Raw genomic sequence first — 17,036 nt, forward strand, 5'->3', positions numbered from 1 at the left:
TGACAATTCAGTATTTCTGTGCTTTAATTTCCTTCTCTTAAAAGCAAGTACCAACCTCATAGGATAGCTATGAGGTAGAAGTGAATATATGTAGGAGCATAAAGGAATACATTATTATATATTAAATAATTTTACTTTATGCTGCCGAAGATAGAATCTAGGGCCTTGGGTGCAAGGAAAGCACCCACAGCTTCAGTGTGTTTTAAAATATCTTTTTAAAAAATGATTAAGTTAGTTAAACTAGTAAATATGGTAACAAAATAATCGAGTATTTATTATGGGGAGGAAAGGAAAATGCAGGTCAGAGCCTCCATTGTGCTTCCTTGGGAAGGAAAATGATGTTGGGAGAAGAAGTTCTTGATTAACTAGTGTGCCTAATTCCAGGGACCACTGGAGTGTGGGGGCTATCCCAAGGCACCCCTTAACTGTCCCTAGGGTAATCAGAGTCTGCAAGGGTGAGGGAAGTCTTGCCTGGCTAGTCTGCGTGTGAAAAGTCCACGCTGAGGTAAGCTGCTCTCTGTCTCTGGAACTTGACTAGCCCTGCGAGAGTCAGAAAGGCCACAGGTAACAGCATGATAAAAGGCATGCTTCATCTAAAGGTGCAGGTCAGTTCAACGGAGGGAGACACGATGACTCCTTGAAGCAATGTGTGTGTTACTCTGCCTGCGTTTGATCCACTCTGCATGTGTCGCATAACTTAGTGCTCCATTACCCATCACAATCTGTCATGTTCAAAAATAAAAAAGCTGGGCTGGGGGATAGCTCAGTTCATAAAGTCTGTATGGGAATGGGGCTGAGTTTGGATCCCCATACAAAAGGCTGGACAAAATGGTGCGCACCTGCAATTCTAGCAATAAAGAGCAGGAGACACAAGGCTGCTGGGCCAGGGCTTGCTGGCCAGTCAGCCCAGCAAATCAGAAAGTTCCAGGTTCAGTCAGAAATCCTATCTCAAAAATAAGGTGAAGAAGGGTTGAGGAAGATACCCATTTCATGCACACTCCACCCATGTGCGTGTACGTATGAACACATAAACATCTGCATACATATTCTCACATACAGTGACCTGCTCCATATACCAGTAAACATTTGTAATACAATTACCAAATATGTTTAGCTATGCATTCTTAATTTTGAATTTGGTTCTAGAGGGCTCAGGGCTTGTCTACCAGAAGCAGCTCCGTCCTTAAGAGTTAGAATATTTCTGTGTCCCTCTTAAGGAACCAAACATGTAGGGGCCCTTATACACCCTGATCTTGAGGCCCTCTCTCTTGTGGTCTGTTTTGAAGGAAAAGAGATTTTTTTTCAAACTAAAGGACAGGGGAAACAAGAACGGACAAAAGAACCATAGCTGGCTGGTGTGGCTGTGATAACAGCCGTGGATGGTGAGGCTGGAGGCCCCCGCAGGAGGAGCAGGGGACTTCCTGGTGATGGTGGGTGTGTGTGTGTGTGTGTGTGTGTGTGTGTGTGTGTGTGTGTGTGTGTGTGTGTGTGTGTAGGGGGGTTGGGGAGGAGGGTCTACCTCCGCTCTTCCCTGATCCTGTTTCAGTCTGTCCCTTCTGAAGGCCTTCCCTGGAGTGGAGGGCTTGATTGAGGTCTGCTTGAGACCAGAAAGTGAGAGTCTTTTGGGGCTCTGTTCTGGCCCATGCTTCCCAGAGCAAGTGTAAAAAAGGGCTGCATGCCCAGGCTCCTTATGGGTAGGAGCAGCTCACAGGTCAACAGGGGCAATCCTGCAAAGTGATTGGGGAGCGGGGGGCTCTCAAAAAGCTCACTCTCTCTGCACCCATCCTCCTGCCTGGGCATGAGAGTACAGAGAAAGTTCAGGGAACAGGATCAGGGATCCCCCTGTAGTAGGAGAGGCCAGTGCCCTCGTCCCCTCCCCAGCAGCCCTTTGGAGTCCTTTCCCGGTTGGGTTTTGTCAACCTGACATGAACCTACACATATCTGGGGGGGGGGATGTTAATCGAGAAATGCCTCCTTAAGATTGGCCTGTAGGCAAGTCTGTGGGGCATTTTCTTAATTAATGATTGATGTGGGAGGGGCTGGCCCACCATGGGGGGTGCCACCTCTGCATAGGTGTCCTGAGCTGTATAATAAAGCAAACTGAGGAAGCCACGGAGAGCAAGCCATTTAGCAGCTCTTCTCCATGGCCTCTGCTTCAGTTCCTGCCCTAGCTTCCTGCCTTGAGTTCCTGCCCTGACTTCCCTCAGTGACAGAGTGTGCTATGAGATTTGTAAGAAGAAATTTCTGCCCCCCATTGCTTTTGGCCCTAGTATTTTAGCCCAGCAGCAGAAACCCTAACTAAGACAAACCCCCCAGGACTCTTGGAGCCCATAACCATCCTAGCGCCTGAGGTACTCCCAAGGTCCCTGGATAATCTCCAACTTTCTTCCCCAGCAGAGTCCTGTGTTAGTCTGTCTAGGCTGCAGTGACAGGGGGCCACACTGGGTGGTGTGTAAACAACTGTCTCCCATTTCTGGAGGCTGGAAGTCCAAGTCCATGGTATCAGCATGGCTGGGACTGGTGAGGGCCGTCTTCCAGCCCTTTCTCAGAATCTTCTCATGGCAGCAGAGCCAGGAAGCAAGCTCTCCTGTTCTTCCTCCTTACGGAGGCGCTAATCCCATTCACAGGGCCCCACCATCATGGGCTGATCGTCCTTCCAAGGCCCTGCTGCTACAACCCTTGCAGTGGGCACTAGGATTTACTGTATGGATGCGGGGGGGGGCACAGACATCCAGTTTATAGCAAGTCTTCCTTTTCCTCCTGTCTCCCAGCATCCTGTTTGCTGACATTGAGGGTTTCACTAGCCTGGCATCCCAGTGTACTGCCCAGGAACTGGTCATGACCCTCAATGAGCTCTTCGCCCGCTTTGACAAGTTGGCTGCGGTGAGTCACCTGGAGTGTGGGCCAGAGCGTGGCCTGCCTGGCCTGGGCTATTAGGGGAGGGTTTGGAGGTTGAAGACATTAATCCATGCTTGCGCTCTGCTTGGTAGAAACTGGTGTTAGGCACCTGTGATGGGTAGAGACATCAGTCAGGCTGCAGAGTGTGTCCTGATGTCCCACACCTTCTCTGGCAGCACAGTGGGAGACATGATCCCTGGCTGTGAGGTAGTCTGAAGGGGCTGTCTCCATGCCTGCCTGCAGGGTATATTGTCCAAGCCACCAGTGAAATTTTAGTTTCCCTGGGGCGAATCAGGTACCATGTAGCTGCATTCTTGCTGAAGTTGGCTGGAGGGATGGGAGGCCACATCTGACTCTCCAGCTGGCTTGTAAGCAGCTGGGTGCCTTCCCTAAAGGTCTCCAGAAAGGGATTCGCCAGCACTTGGACCCAAAAACGAAGTGACACCTTATAGCAGGGAGTGGCAATGAAGACATTCATTCCATTGGTCTCTGTTTTCGCTCATTCTTCTCCAGAATGGGCCTTTGTAGAGTCATGCCATGTAAGTACTCACCTACTACAGTGTCCACTGGCATAGAGCACAGCCCTATTTATAGACAGGGTGTCAGGCTAACGTGGAGGAGAGTCTACTGTGCCCAGGGGCTTTCTGGAGCCACTGAGGGCGCTAGACGGTAGCTTCTCATCACTGAGCTTGAACAAGGTAGATGGAGGCACCTCACGAGCACCCGCCCCTCACTGTTCCAGCTTCATGGAGAAGCACAGAGTCAGATTCAAGCAGCTGGAGTAGCTGATGACTAACGGAGTCTCTCTCTCTCCCAGCTAGGCATTGGTGGTGACCCGCCTCCATGCCCAGTGCCACCTGTCTCCAAGTGGTGGCAGTGGCCACAGGTGCTGAGCTCTGCTCACTTCTCGGCAGTCAATGTGTTTGCTGGCATAGCCAAACATTCCTTTTGATAAGCATCTCGGCAGGCTGAGGGTCAGATGGGTTTCTGGCTCAAGCTCACTTCTGCTGGCTTTAGTCTATATATTCATATATATGTCTCAAATTTTTTTTGGTAGAATTATAAGAATCAGGCAAGAATCAGGGGTATGCTCCCAGGGTAAGGAGTGGGACCAGAGATGCTAGCCCAAGCAAAGGGGGTGGGGGAGGAGCTCCTAGGCTTGGAAGACCACAGTGCCTGTCCCTTAGCCATTATCCCCCGTGTCCCACTGCTTCCAATAGCCCTGGCTGTGACCAGACTCAATTCCAACACTGCAGCTGTGGCCGCTTCTCTAGAAGGCAGCTCACTCGAGGCATGGGTGGTTCTTGGTTTCTCAATTCTTTCCCTCCCACTCTTCTTTCCCACTAGTTTGGATTCTTAAAACTAATTTGCTTTTCCAGGAGAATCACTGTTTACGGATTAAGATCCTTGGGGACTGCTACTACTGCGTCTCGGGGCTGCCTGAAGCCAGGGCCGACCACGCCCACTGCTGTGTGGAGATGGGCCTGGACATGATCGAGGCCATCTCGTAAGTGCTTTCCTCCAGGCTTTATCCATTCCAGGGAACTAACCCACAGTCTGGGTAGTGACTGATGGAGGCAGGGCAGTGGTGTGATGCACCCAGGGCCCCTGCTAGGCTGGTGGGCAGGTCTGTACCTCAATCTTCATCCTGGCTCCCGGGGTCCTTGCTTTCCTTGGTGGAGGAGGCGAGAGGGAGAGGAGCTTTCAGGAGTGGCCGTGTCTGAGTCAGTGGTCTGTCCTCAAAACCCTCACCACTTCTCACAACCCCAGACCCGAAATAAAGCACACTAGCTCCATGTCCTCCCAGGTGGGAGAGTTAGGCTCTTGTGGGCTAAAGAGATCTCTTGGGGTTCAAGCATAGATAATGCATCTTTCTGTGAGCAATAGCCGAAGGAGCCTGGGACAGACATGATTGCTGTGTCCCTGGAAGGAGCCCTTCGTCATTGAAAACCTCAATGGTATTACCAGCTAGGGGCTGGTTCAGGGAGGGTGTCCTGTAACTTTGCACTTTAGAAATAGCCGGTATGAAAGTAAAAGATGGATGGTAAGGTCAGAGGTCAGAGTGGTTGGCCAAGAAGGGGGTTAGACCCATTCTGTGGCACAGTAGCTTCTCCTGACTGTCTCCTGCCTGACTCAGCTACACAGTCATGCCCTGGATACAGCCAGTGCTAAGAGGGGAGGCCTGGTCCCCTCTGCACTGATAGCCGGTGTGTCAACCGGACACACAGGTAGGGAGGAGTGGTTGATTCCACATAGAGGACTGAGAAGCCTTGCAAAGCAGGTAGCTCTGGAGAAAAGAAAAACAATCAAACGAGGTATCCACAGACACCTCGGACAAAAGGGACTGCTCCAGCACTAATGCTTGACGACTTGACCCCAGGACGAGAGAAATGAGGGAGCCCCGAGTCTTTCCTGCAGTTGGGCAGAGTGGGGGGCGGGTGATCTGACAGGTGAGATTGGCAGTGGTCCTGGTGGGGCGAACCTGCCCACCATACCAAATTAGACCGCCAGTCAGTCCCACAGCTTGCTGAGTGTCACGGAAGGCTAGTTTCTAAAGGGCAAACCACCTCTTCCTCAACTCCTAAGCCTTTTTCTGCAAACCCTAAGCAGACTGTGAGCCCTACTCCTATGCTGGTGCTTGTGGCTTGGACTACAGATGTCTTGTAGTTCAAGGAGCAACCTAGTTCCCTGCACTGTCCCAGACTCACCTCTTCCTATGTCATCATACAGTCATGACCCCACCTCTACCCCCACCTCCATGCAACCCATGGAAATGCCCATCTCCTATGTCCTGCTAACCTCGAGAGGGGAGCAATGGCATTAAATCCAATCAATCGATATTTGGGAAAACCGTTCCAGTCTACCTTGCCTCTAGAGCACTGCATGATTGGGGTTCAGGGTGACCACATCTCCCCCAGGACTCAAGAGAGCACTACAGTACATTTATGATTTTCTGAGCAGTCTATCTAATTGACAGTGGCAATGGCAATGGAGGTAGTGGGTATGTGTGGAGGGGTTTGCTTCGGTTTACTGTGCAGCACACTGCCACCTTATGGCCGAGATAGAAACAGCACTTATGGTTCCTCTGAACAGGCAACCAAACACCTGCTGCCAGTGCCCTTCAGGTTAGACTAGAGCAGAGAGAAAGGCACCTGACCCCTGCCCCTCCCAACTCCCCTTTCACCCCAGTCCTCCCTTTCAGCCTCACCCCTGCTTTGTGTGCCTAGCCCCTGACCCTCTCCCAGCCTTACCCCTGCTCCATCTCCAGGTTGGTCCGGGAGGTGACGGGGGTGAACGTGAACATGCGTGTGGGAATTCACAGCGGGAGAGTACACTGCGGCGTCCTTGGTCTCCGAAAGTGGCAGTTCGACGTGTGGTCTAACGATGTCACACTGGCCAACCACATGGAGGCTGGTGGCAAAGCCGGGTGAGTGAGAGCTGCGGTGGTGCAGGTGGAAGCCAAAGTTCCCTTCTCACCCAGTTAGACTGTCGTGAGTTGGGGGTAGGAGCAGGCATGCTGTGGGCAGGCGGGGTTAGAGGTTTCTTCAGTGTGTGTGTGTGTGTGTGTGCACGTGCGCACGCACATGAGCAGAGGGGTGCTGGGCTGGGAATGTAGCTGTACCATAAAGTGCTTGCCTAACACACACAAGATCCTAGATTCAACCCTCAGCACTGAAAAGAGAGAGAAGGGAGGGAGGGAGGAAAAAAGGAAGGGCAAGAGAGGAGAGGGAGGGAAAGAGACAGACAGAGAGAGGAGGGAAGGAGGGAGAAAAAAGGAAGGGCAAGAGAGGAGAGGGAGGGAAAGAGACAGACAGAGAGAGGAGGGAAGGAGGGAGAAGAAAGAAAGAAGACAAAGGAAGATTTTTTTTTTTAACTTAGCAAATCATGCACCACAGTTTACGTATAAGTCGTAAGGAATGTTGTCTCAAACATCCAAGTGTTTGTTTGGATGCCAAACGGTGGCTTGTGGCCCTGTGGTAGAGAGCAGCCTATTTCAGTGGAGAGAGGCTCGTTCCCTACAGGACGCTGAAGCACCAGCTGGCATTGGGGAGACACAGTAGACAGAAGTGGCACAGACAGACTTGTAAAGGCAGCCAGGAGAAACGGTCCTCAGGAGTGACTGAGGGAGACCTGGACACTGGGCTGGAGATTGGCTCATGGTGGCAGGAGCCATGGCTGGCTTCTGCGCAGGAGTGACTGTCAGAGCAGAGGCGTGTTCCTCGGGTGGGCTGCTAGTATCTGACCGCAGTTCTCCACTCACACTTTCTGCCCCCCCCCCCCAGGCGCATCCACATCACCAAGGCCACGCTCAACTACTTGAATGGGGACTATGAGGTGGAGCCAGGCTGTGGTGGCGAGCGCAATGCCTACCTCAAGGAGCACAGCATCGAGACCTTCCTCATCCTGCGCTGTACCCAGAAGCGGGTCAGTGGGCGGGGCCTGTGGGTCAGGGGCCCCGGGCAGTCTTTTGGTTTGGAACCTTTTCTGGGCCAGTTCTTTCCTTCTCTTCTTGTCCCCCCGAGGAAGGCTATGAATCCCTCAGTGTTGCCTCCCACCTCTCAGAAAGGACCTGAAAGTGACTGAGACCTTGCAGAGCTGATGGGGGAGAAAGGATATTTTCATTCCACTTCGGTTGAAAAAAAAATTGCAACAGGCCCCAGAGAAGTGAGCAAGGATGCGTGGGGGGAGGAGGGAAGGGTGAGCGTCCACGGAATCGCTCTCTGCTCTTTGCTAGGTGGTGGTTGTTTCTCATCTCTCCTCTTCCCTATTCCTCTGCTCATTCCCACTCGCTTCCTTGTCTTCTCATTCCCTTTGGTGTTTGTGGATGCCTGCTTCAGCCTGCAGCTATGTGTGTCTGTTTTGTTTTTAAACATTTGTATTCTACATACAGATGTGTGTGTGGAGGTCAGAGGATAACTCGCAGGAGTCAGCTCTCCCCTTCCATCTTGCTGCTCCTGGGGATTGAACTCAGGTTGTCAGGCTTGGCAGCAAGCACTTCCGCTGGCTGAGTCATCTTGCTGGCCCCTGCGTCTCTGTTTCTTGAAACTGTCTTCCTTTTCACCTTCTGGTTTCTTTCTTCTTTCCTCGTTGTCTCAGCCCACATCTGCAAAAGTAGAAAAACTGAATTATTAGTGGCCCTCAGCGTTCTATTTTTAATAGTGTCATGTTCCGTGTTCGTAATTTTTAAGGCAAATGGAGCATTTTCTGTTTTTCCCCAAATGAGGACACCTTGCTATCTTCCCACTGAGGGTATCCAGTGGCCAGTGGCCTTTGGTAGAGAAAAGCTCCCTCCTGCTTAAGGTGCTAGAAACAGAACAGCCGTGTGGAGGCAGAGTCCAGAGAACCCTGGGTGAAGACAGTGCGTTTCTAAGGAGAGGTGGGGCAGAAAGAACAGTGCCCATCCATCCTGAGGCAGAAGCAGGGGGATGCCTTGCTGTGAACATGAAGAGAGGTCCTGGCTACAGTGGCCTTTGTGAGGAGATGGATCAGACACCCCAGCAGCCGCAGCAACAGAAGGGAGGGGGTGTCAGGGGAGAGCAGCACTTCAGACGATCTCCTAAACATCCGCTTGTTCATTGACCAGAGTGTGAATGAACTGCGACCCTCTCAGGCCCTCCATATCCCTCCTTCCGGTCCCTGATGCATAGACTTCCATTGCACCCTCCTGCCTTGAGCCCTCTGGGTCTCGGTTCCTTCAGCTGACAGCTAGTGCAGAAGGCATGAGGTGGGGACAGACAAATGGTGTGACAGCCCCATCCCTGGCAGTGTCAGCCAAGGAAGGCTGAGTGTCCCCTAAGCCCTATGTCATCTACCTCTGGTGCCCATTGGGAATGACAGAAAGACAGTCTGACGGGTAGATACTTAAGGAGTATTTGTCCATAGGGAGGAGGCTGGGTCTCTGTGTACTTACTGTCTTGGCGTCTCTGACTTTCCCAACTCAGCGACAGGTTTCTGGGAGCTGCTCTTGGAGCATGGCAGGTCTGTTCTGCTGACAGACCCTAGAGGAAGTAGATCCTGGAATCCAGGGCCCTTCTCCCTCCATCCGTCTCTGGACATCTTCAGCCCTGGCTCTACCCACCCATGAAACTATAAACAGATCCTAATAGGTGCTGAGCCCTGCATCCCAGTGAGTAGAACCTGCCAGAGCTGGAGACCATAGTACAAGCTGACCTGGCTACCTGGGGGACTAGAAGGGAAGCTCAGCCCTCCCATGGAGTTACCCCATCCCCGCCACCACCCATTAGAGGGAAGGCAGGCTACATGGTGGCAGGCTGCGGTGTATTTTAGGACTTTGGGAGCTTGGCCTTCAAGTGGATTGAGAAGTTCCAGGAGAGAATCTCGTGCTCAGACTTGTAAGGAATACATCTCGTATGCGACAGGCGTCCCTACACCCCGAACTTTCTCATGACACCAGCTCTCATAATTATCTACACCAAGCACCCCAGACTTTGGGGCAGCGAGTTCCAGGGCTGTGCAAAGGCTCCTCATTCTGCCTGGCCAGGTTCTTGTTCCTAGAGAGAGCGTGAGGGTCTGCTCATTGACGCTCTTCCCATAGCTCTGCCCACACACTGAGGCATCTCTGTTGCTCTTCAGAAAGAAGAGAAAGCCATGATTGCCAAGATGAACCGCCAGAGAACCAATTCCATCGGACATAATCCGCCCCACTGGGGAGCCGAGCGCCCCTTCTACAACCACTTGGGTGGTAACCAGGTGTCCAAGGAGATGAAGAGGATGGTGAGTCTCTGGTGGCATGGTGGTCCTGGGGCTGGGAAGGCTGGCCCTGGGGTCTCGCTTGAGGGACTCTATAAGGGAGGGAAGTGGGGGTCACCCGACTTTATGCTAGAAAATGAAACTCCCAACCCTGGCCTGTTCTGCTTCATGAGTTCCACGATCTCATGGCTCAGGGACATAGCAGCAGTGTGTTTCCCTTTCTCTTGGCAGAGCTTTCTGGTGCAGGCTGGCCAGACTTGGTGTACCACTAGGGCCTCTAGTAGCCTCAATATTGACTGGTGAGACCCATGGAACTGGGTGGCTCTGGCCTGCCTGGCCCCTTCCAGTCCTCAATGCATTTCCCGGGCAATCGAGAACATGTTCCTTATTTCTGCTGCTCAGAAACCACCCCAGTGATTTTTGGCAAGTGCCTGGTGATGGCCCCTTCTGCTTCTGTGCTGAGAAGCACCCTCTCCCTGCTAACACCAACCTACTAGCATAGGTCAAGTCATAGGTCATACAGCTACTCTAGGCACCTAGTCCACTTGGGGACACATGCACCTGGCCAACCCTAAGTATAATTTAGAATGTGTTGCTGATTCTTAAAGGAGAAGAGGAGTTACCGAAAGCCAGGGGCAATGGTAGTACTTGTACTTTCTGCCTAGACCTCAGCTGCCACCCCTGGACACTGCTCAGGTTAAGGCCACCTTGCTCTCAGGTGGAAGCTGTCTACTGAAGGAGGGCTGGGGAGGCTCAAGGCTAAGAGCAAGAGGTGTGGCCACTCCGTGATGGGAGTAAGCTGGAGCAGGCTGCGGACAGTATGATCCAGATATATAGATCAGACTAGGTGCAGTTAGAACCAAGGACCTGAAGGAAGAAATAGGCGGGGGACCTGGTTGCTCCACTCCTTACCAGCTAACAAGTGGCAGATGATACACAGATGTACAGCCAGAAAAAAAAAAAAAAAAAAGAGTCCCGGCGTCCATTTAAAACTTTGAGGGTAGATAAACTACTGGTTTTATACTGTTACTGCAAGGGAGAAGACAGGAGGATCCCGGCCTTACCCAGGGCTATGAACCCAGCTGTCCACAGGCCTGATCCGTGCCAACATGACCTGCAAGCCGCACTGTCCTCCAGGGCCCTCCACAAATCAAAGTCCAGTCTTTCCTGTTGCTGGGTTGCTCCTTAGTAACCTCCTACAGAATTAGAATTCATATGACCAGAGGGTTGGGGGGGGGGAGTGGGCAGGAAGATAGATGGGACGGAGGGGGAGGATAGAAGGGAATATGGAGTAGGAAGAGATAGCAAGAAAAGGAACTTAGAGAAGGTACAGAGGAGGAAGGAAACAGCCAGCAAGCGACAAAGTAGCCTTGTGGGAAACCACAGTCTCTCTGCAGTCCCTGGGGTCATTTTCCAGTGACATTTGGAATAACCTGCAACCTCAGTAATTTCCTAGGAAGTCTGGGCTGTGAGCACTGGTTTGGCAGGCATATTCATCACTGTTAGAGCAGGGAACTCTGGAAGAAGTAGCAGTAGGGGCTGTGAGTGGGAAGGGATGGCTCCAGAGGAGGCTGCACCTCAGGGGAGGCTCCTGGGTGTTAATTGCTTAGCCCAGCAGGGGACAAAGATCATTCAGAACAAGGTGCCCCGTGCTGACTGGGCACAGTGTTCTCTGAGGACACTGGCATCAAAGCCTCCTTTCCCAGCCTCACCCATCCTGTGGGGAGTGTGTGCTGGGTATGAAGCCGATTTCAACAGCTGTCCTGCCAGCCACTGGCTTTGGCGTTCAGCTTCCCAAAAATCTTTGAGGAAGATGCAAAAAGAGCACTTCTGCCTGACTTCTGGCACGTGGGTGAGTTAAAAAACAAATAGACAAACAAAAACAGCATTGAAAAATACACAGACTCAAAAGTAGCCCATTGAAGGTAGATGGCTTGGATTCAGTGAAGCATAACAGCGAATGGGAAGGCACTAACTAATCCATGGCCAGCAGTTTTGTTTGTTGAAATCTTTATAAAGGTTTTACTCAGCTTGCCAAGTGCTTTGCTGAGCTGGGCTTCTGTGCTTGAATACACTCCTTGTCAAGGCTTTAAGGTTGTATATTAGTAAGTGGCTGACGGGCACATGTGGGTGGCCTGAGCTTATATGATTAATCCAAAGATGCTCTCTGCCTGCCCTGCTGGGAGACAGGATGAGACCAGCAGGATGAGGGAGATGAAGTGACCAGGTCTTAGCAGTAGTGAGCATAGACAGTGGAGTGTTCGTAGTTCACTAGACTGAGGTTTAGGTGCATGGATGCATGGGTAGGTAGGTGGATTGCAGTGGTACCGGTGAAAGTCATATGGGTTCATGCCCCAACCCTGAGCCACAGTCCAGCCTGGCCTGTTCTTTTTTTTTAATTTTTATTTTATTTATTAAGGATTTCTGCCTCCTCCCCGCCACCACCTCCCATTTCCCTCCCCCTCCCTCATCAGCTCGAAGAGCAATCAGGGTTCCCTGACCTGTGGGAAGTCCAAGGACCTCCCACCTCCATCCAGGTTTAGTAAGGTGAGCATCCAAACTGCCTAGGCTCCCCCAAAGCCAGTACATGCAGTAGGATCAAAAACCCATTGCCATTGTTCTTGAGTTCTCAGTAGTCCTCATTGTCCGCTATGTTCAGCAAGTCCAGTTTTATCCCATGCTTTTTCAGACCCAGGCCAGCTGGCCTTGGTGAGTTCCTGATAGAACATCCCCATTGTCTCTTAATAGTTGTACTGAGTTGGTTTATGGATAGCAATGTCTTCTATCCTGTTGTCAACATACCTACCACCTTCAGTGGATCCTGAACTACCCACACCAGCATGGCATCCCCCAGGGACCGAGATTCAATCCATCTTTCTGCTCAGTATAGGGAAGAAAGTGTATCCTTGACAGAGGCCAGGAACAAGGCACTTGGGGGTATTTTTGATCTGTGGAGATGGGCTTGTCTATGTGTAGCCCCATTGTTCCCAGTTGTATAGTTAGCTTGTGCTGGCTCATGGGATGGAACTCCTTGGTCTGGAGGCTCATGGTGGCCTTTTGTAGACAGCTTGCCTATCCATCTCTGTTTCTGGCTATGCTGAACTCATTGAGGGGTCATGAGAGCCCATACATGGGCCTGTCCCAAACAAAACACTCAGCTGTATGACACCCACTTCTACAGCAAGGAGGTTGACATGAGAAAGTCTCTGTAGTCTAAAGAGAAGGCAGCGTGAGTCTCAGAGAGTGAGGACAAGGATCTGGCTGATCTGGGCAGACAGTGATTGACTGGCCATCCCAGACTAGGTATAGCCACCTGGGTACAGATCAGAATGACAGCATGGGACCACCAGAGGCTGCTGAGGTCCTGGGAGTCCTTCATGTCACAGGTATGCCAAGTTGCTCAGCACCTGCCAGCCCTGGCTCATGAAGAAATGTGTTTCAGTGGCTTCTAAGCCAAGTTCTTCACAGGAATGAAGGGGGGCAGGGATCTGTTGACTGAAGTTTTTGTCCCACCCAGTCCCGCAGTCATTCAGCCCCAAAGAAACACACAGAGGTCTACATTAATGATAAACTGATTGGCCTATTAGCTCAGGCTTCTTATTAACTCTTATAACTTATATTACCCATAATTCTTGTCTATTAGCCACATAGGTTGGTACCTTTTTTCGGCTAGGCAGTCACATCTTGCTTGCTCTGTGTCTGGCTTCCTCTCTGTCTAGGTGATGACTGCAGACTGAAACTTCCCTCTTCCCAGAATTCTTGTTGCCCCGCCTCTACTTCCTGCCTGGCTATTGGCCAATCAGCGTTTATTTAAAATACAAATGACAGGGTATAGACCATTGATTGTCCCACAGCAGGGATCTGCTGGTTCATCAGCACTTGCTGAACTTTCCGTTTGCTAGCTAGTGCTCCACACGAGATCCTCCTCGGTTCCTGCTCTAGCAGTCTATCTGGTGACATCATGGGACCGCAGGGACACCCCCTCCCCCAGTCCCACCACAGCAGGCAGACGCCCCCCCCCCCAGTGCTTCTCTTTGGTGGTGTTCGTAGATTACCTCTAAGGAGGTCTCTGTGGTTGAGATCTGTCTGTGAGGGTCTCACCCTCCCTCAGGGCTTAGAGACTTGAACCACAGAAAGATACTCAGCCCCCACGGGTGGCATATGGGCTCCTTGCTTCCTAAATCCGGTCAACTCTAGCCTTGGAGGAACACATTGGTTCCCAGATACCACATATGTGGTTGTAGGTAACCAGAACCAGGCTGTTTGCAAGTGGGAAGCTTCTGGTTTCCTGTAGATTTTGTATGATGTGATGTATGTGTGTGTGTGCGAGCGCGTGCATGTGCACAGGTGCGCGTGAGCATGTGAGTGCTGAATGTGGACACATGTGCATGGGTGTGGTGATGAGTGTGAACAAATGTCAAGTTTTGAGCAGCTCAGCAATTTCTCTTCAAGCCAGGGCTCAGGAGGAAGGAGGAGTGGCCCAAGGAATATAAGGAGTCAGGATGGAGGGGGTGGGCATTGTGCCAGTGGATAGGATGAAGTCACAATGCACCCTGGCATCTAGCACCGAGTCTGTGCCTTAGGAAGGACCCACTGTGTTCACCAAGTCATCCTCTGTTCGTCATGGTGCTCCCCGGCAGAGAGCCATGAGATGCAGCCACCTTGATGGATTCAGTGGCCACCGCAGGCCTGCGTGTGCTCCTGGCTCTCTGTTCTCACATTCCTCTCTCTCCTTCTCCTTCAGGGCTTTGAAGACCCCAAGGACAAGTGAGTAGCATGCCTGTTTTTCCTCCTCCTCCCTTTACCCGTTCATGCCCCAGATGTTCAGCAGGGACAGGAGCAGCAGCCCGGGAGGCTGCGCTCTCTCTTCACAGCTCCCCCAGGAAAATGCAGACCTTGCACACTGGCAGCAGGGCCTGAGTGTACCCAGTATCCGGAGGGAACATTCTCTTCCTCCTCTTGTGCTTCCCAGTCCTCGAGACTGCCAGACTGTACTCGGAGACCAGGTTCCACTGTGAGAAATTAGACTTCTAAATGCGGAACCATAAGCATGCTTCCCAAGGGGATCCCGTTCCTGCTTCAAGTGCAGTTGGACCATGGTGCCTGTGGTGGGAGGCCCACCCACCAGTCCTAGCCTTAGCTTCAGGATGAGGAGACAGCTAGAGGGTAAAGAAAGAGGCTTATATGTTAGAATAACAACAAAATCTTCAGCCAGGCAGTGGTGGCACACGCCTTTAATCCCAGCACGTGGGAGGCAGAGGCAGGTGGATCTCTGAGTTTGAGGCCAGAATGATCTACAGAACAAGTTCCAGGACAGTCAGGGCAGTTACACAGAGAAACCCTGTTTCAAAACGAACACAATTAAATTTTCAATAGTAATATATAATGCCAGCAAGGTCCTCTGGGACTTGGGTACCTTCTGTCATGTGCAGTTAAGAACACAGCCTGGTCTCAGTCCCCACTGTCCCTTCCAACTCTCAGGGGGTCTGCCAGGTCTCTCTGGCCAGCCCATATGGCCATGCAGTGTCCCTGGATGTCAGCCTGCCTATGTCTGTCTTCCCCTTGCTTTCTAGGAATGCCCAGGAAAGTGCCAACCCAGAAGATGAAGTGGACGAGTTTCTGGGCCGCGCCATTGATGCCAGGAGCATTGACAGACTGCGGTCTGAACATGTCCGCAAGTTCCTTTTGACCTTCAGGGAGCCCGACTTAGAGAAGAAGGTATGGCCCCAGGAGAGGACCCCAGCAGAACCAACACAGGGCACAGGGTCTTCCTGTCACAGAAAGGCTTCCTGTCACCTCCAGAGCCAGTGTCCTAACCTGTGAGGCCACACTAGAACCCCGGATGGAGTTCTGAAGAGATTTCCTTGGTTGAAAGGAATACATCTTATTATTGCTGTGCCTCAGTTTCCTTCTCTGGAGATATTTACCTACCTCAGGATCAGAGTGGGGACCAACTGAGCTCTATCTGTCAGACACACACAGTGTCTACCACACAGAGGGTGCTGTAAATGTGTCCATAACATTGCTGTGATCATGGAACCAGCTGGTTTCATGGGGACTATCAGAACCTCCAGGTGCTGCATTGTCCCACCTTAGATTGTGAAACAGCCCAATGGGCCACCCAGTGGAGTGGTGACAAGGCCGCCAGGCACTTCTCTTTACCCTAAGCCCCACTATGCAGCAGCATCTAGTTGAAATGGCCTCGTAGGAGCCACTGTCAGCATTAAGCAAGGAAGGCCTGGTTAGCAAAGCACAGCTATGGAAAAGGAAAGTAGACCTGACTGATGTGTCCCTCAGCATTTGTGTGGCTGGGTGGTGTCACAGAAGGAGGTGAGACTGGGAGTTGGGATCTTGAATAAGTCACAGGAGCTCCCGGAGTGAGATGAGCGCTTCCTGGAAGGAGAAACCACAGCAGGGGTCCCCGTGGGTGCACTGTGCGGGTGGGTGATCATTGTGAATTGTGTTCATCATGGGTGAGCCTGCATAAAATGACTGGTTAGCAATCCCAAGCCTCTGTCGCCGTCACACAGGCTCTACCATACAGGCGTTTACACTGACTGCCGTCCATCTAACCTAACTTTGGGCTCCATACGCTCTCCATACGTTCTGGAGTAGGGTATCCTGGGGACTGGGCTACTAGGATTGGCTGTGCTGTAGCAGACAGTGGGCGGGGCCACCCAAGCTCACCATGAACATCCTTCTCAGTACTCCAAGCAGGTGGATGACCGATTTGGTGCCTATGTGGCCTGTGCCTCCCTTGTTTTCCTCTTCATCTGCTTTGTCCAGGTCACCGTGGTGCCCCAGTAAGTATCCCCCCCCACACTCCCTCTTCTGGCTGCAGGGTTCCCCGAGTGGGAAGGGAACAGAGAAGGAAGTGTGGGCTGGTGTGCAGGCTGGGAGGGAGGTTTCCTAGTTTCCTCTGTGGATCTAGGAAGTCAGGGGTTTTACCTCTGGGCTGGGGAGGTGAGTGCTCAATGCCTAGGTGGAGAGCTCACTGGGCACTTCTCAGCTGCACAAGAGACCCCTTTCTGTCACCCTCCTCTCAGACCTGGTCAAGTCACCCAAAGCATCTGCCAGGTGACCTTTAGCTCTCGCACGCCCTGCCCCACAAAAAAGTGTGTGTGTGTGTGTGTGTGTGTGTATGTGTATCTGTCTGTCTTATATCTTTAAAAGATACAGTTGTTTTTTTTCTACTACTGAAAAGTATTTAAAGCAGGGGCATCAGGAAGGCCTTTTACCAAGAGGCACACTGGAACTCTAACAAAGACTGACCAGCTCACTCGGGACACCTGGGAGCAGACAGAGGGTTTTTGAAATGAGGTTTAGATGACAATAATTCACAGGAGTCACACCTAGGAGAGAAATGTGTTGTCCCATGTAGGTGTGCATATATGTGTACATCTGATCACTCAAGCACATGGAGTCAC

General features: G+C 51.7%; 1 protein-coding gene across 2 annotated transcripts in view; it reads left to right on the plus strand.

The window, feature by feature from the left end:
* The window catches only part of Adcy5 (adenylate cyclase 5), a 148,159-nt gene that overhangs the window by 106,905 nt on the left and 24,218 nt on the right, over nucleotides 1-17,036 (plus strand). For both annotated transcript variants that reach the window (XM_026785808.1, XM_005344888.2), the window contains exons 4-11: nucleotides 2,772-2,883; nucleotides 4,278-4,405; nucleotides 6,167-6,325; nucleotides 7,182-7,323; nucleotides 9,493-9,633; nucleotides 14,354-14,376; nucleotides 15,183-15,327; nucleotides 16,315-16,412. In XM_026785808.1, coding sequence (XP_026641609.1) covers nucleotides 2,772-2,883; nucleotides 4,278-4,405; nucleotides 6,167-6,325; nucleotides 7,182-7,323; nucleotides 9,493-9,633; nucleotides 14,354-14,376; nucleotides 15,183-15,327; nucleotides 16,315-16,412 — 948 coding nt within the window. The remainder of the gene's footprint in view (nucleotides 1-2,771; nucleotides 2,884-4,277; nucleotides 4,406-6,166; nucleotides 6,326-7,181; nucleotides 7,324-9,492; nucleotides 9,634-14,353; nucleotides 14,377-15,182; nucleotides 15,328-16,314; nucleotides 16,413-17,036) is intronic.

The sequence above is a fragment of the Microtus ochrogaster genome, chromosome 2, assembly GCF_000317375.1.
Source record: "Microtus ochrogaster isolate Prairie Vole_2 chromosome 2, MicOch1.0, whole genome shotgun sequence".
In the NCBI taxonomy this organism is placed as follows: Eukaryota; Metazoa; Chordata; class Mammalia; order Rodentia; family Cricetidae; genus Microtus; species Microtus ochrogaster.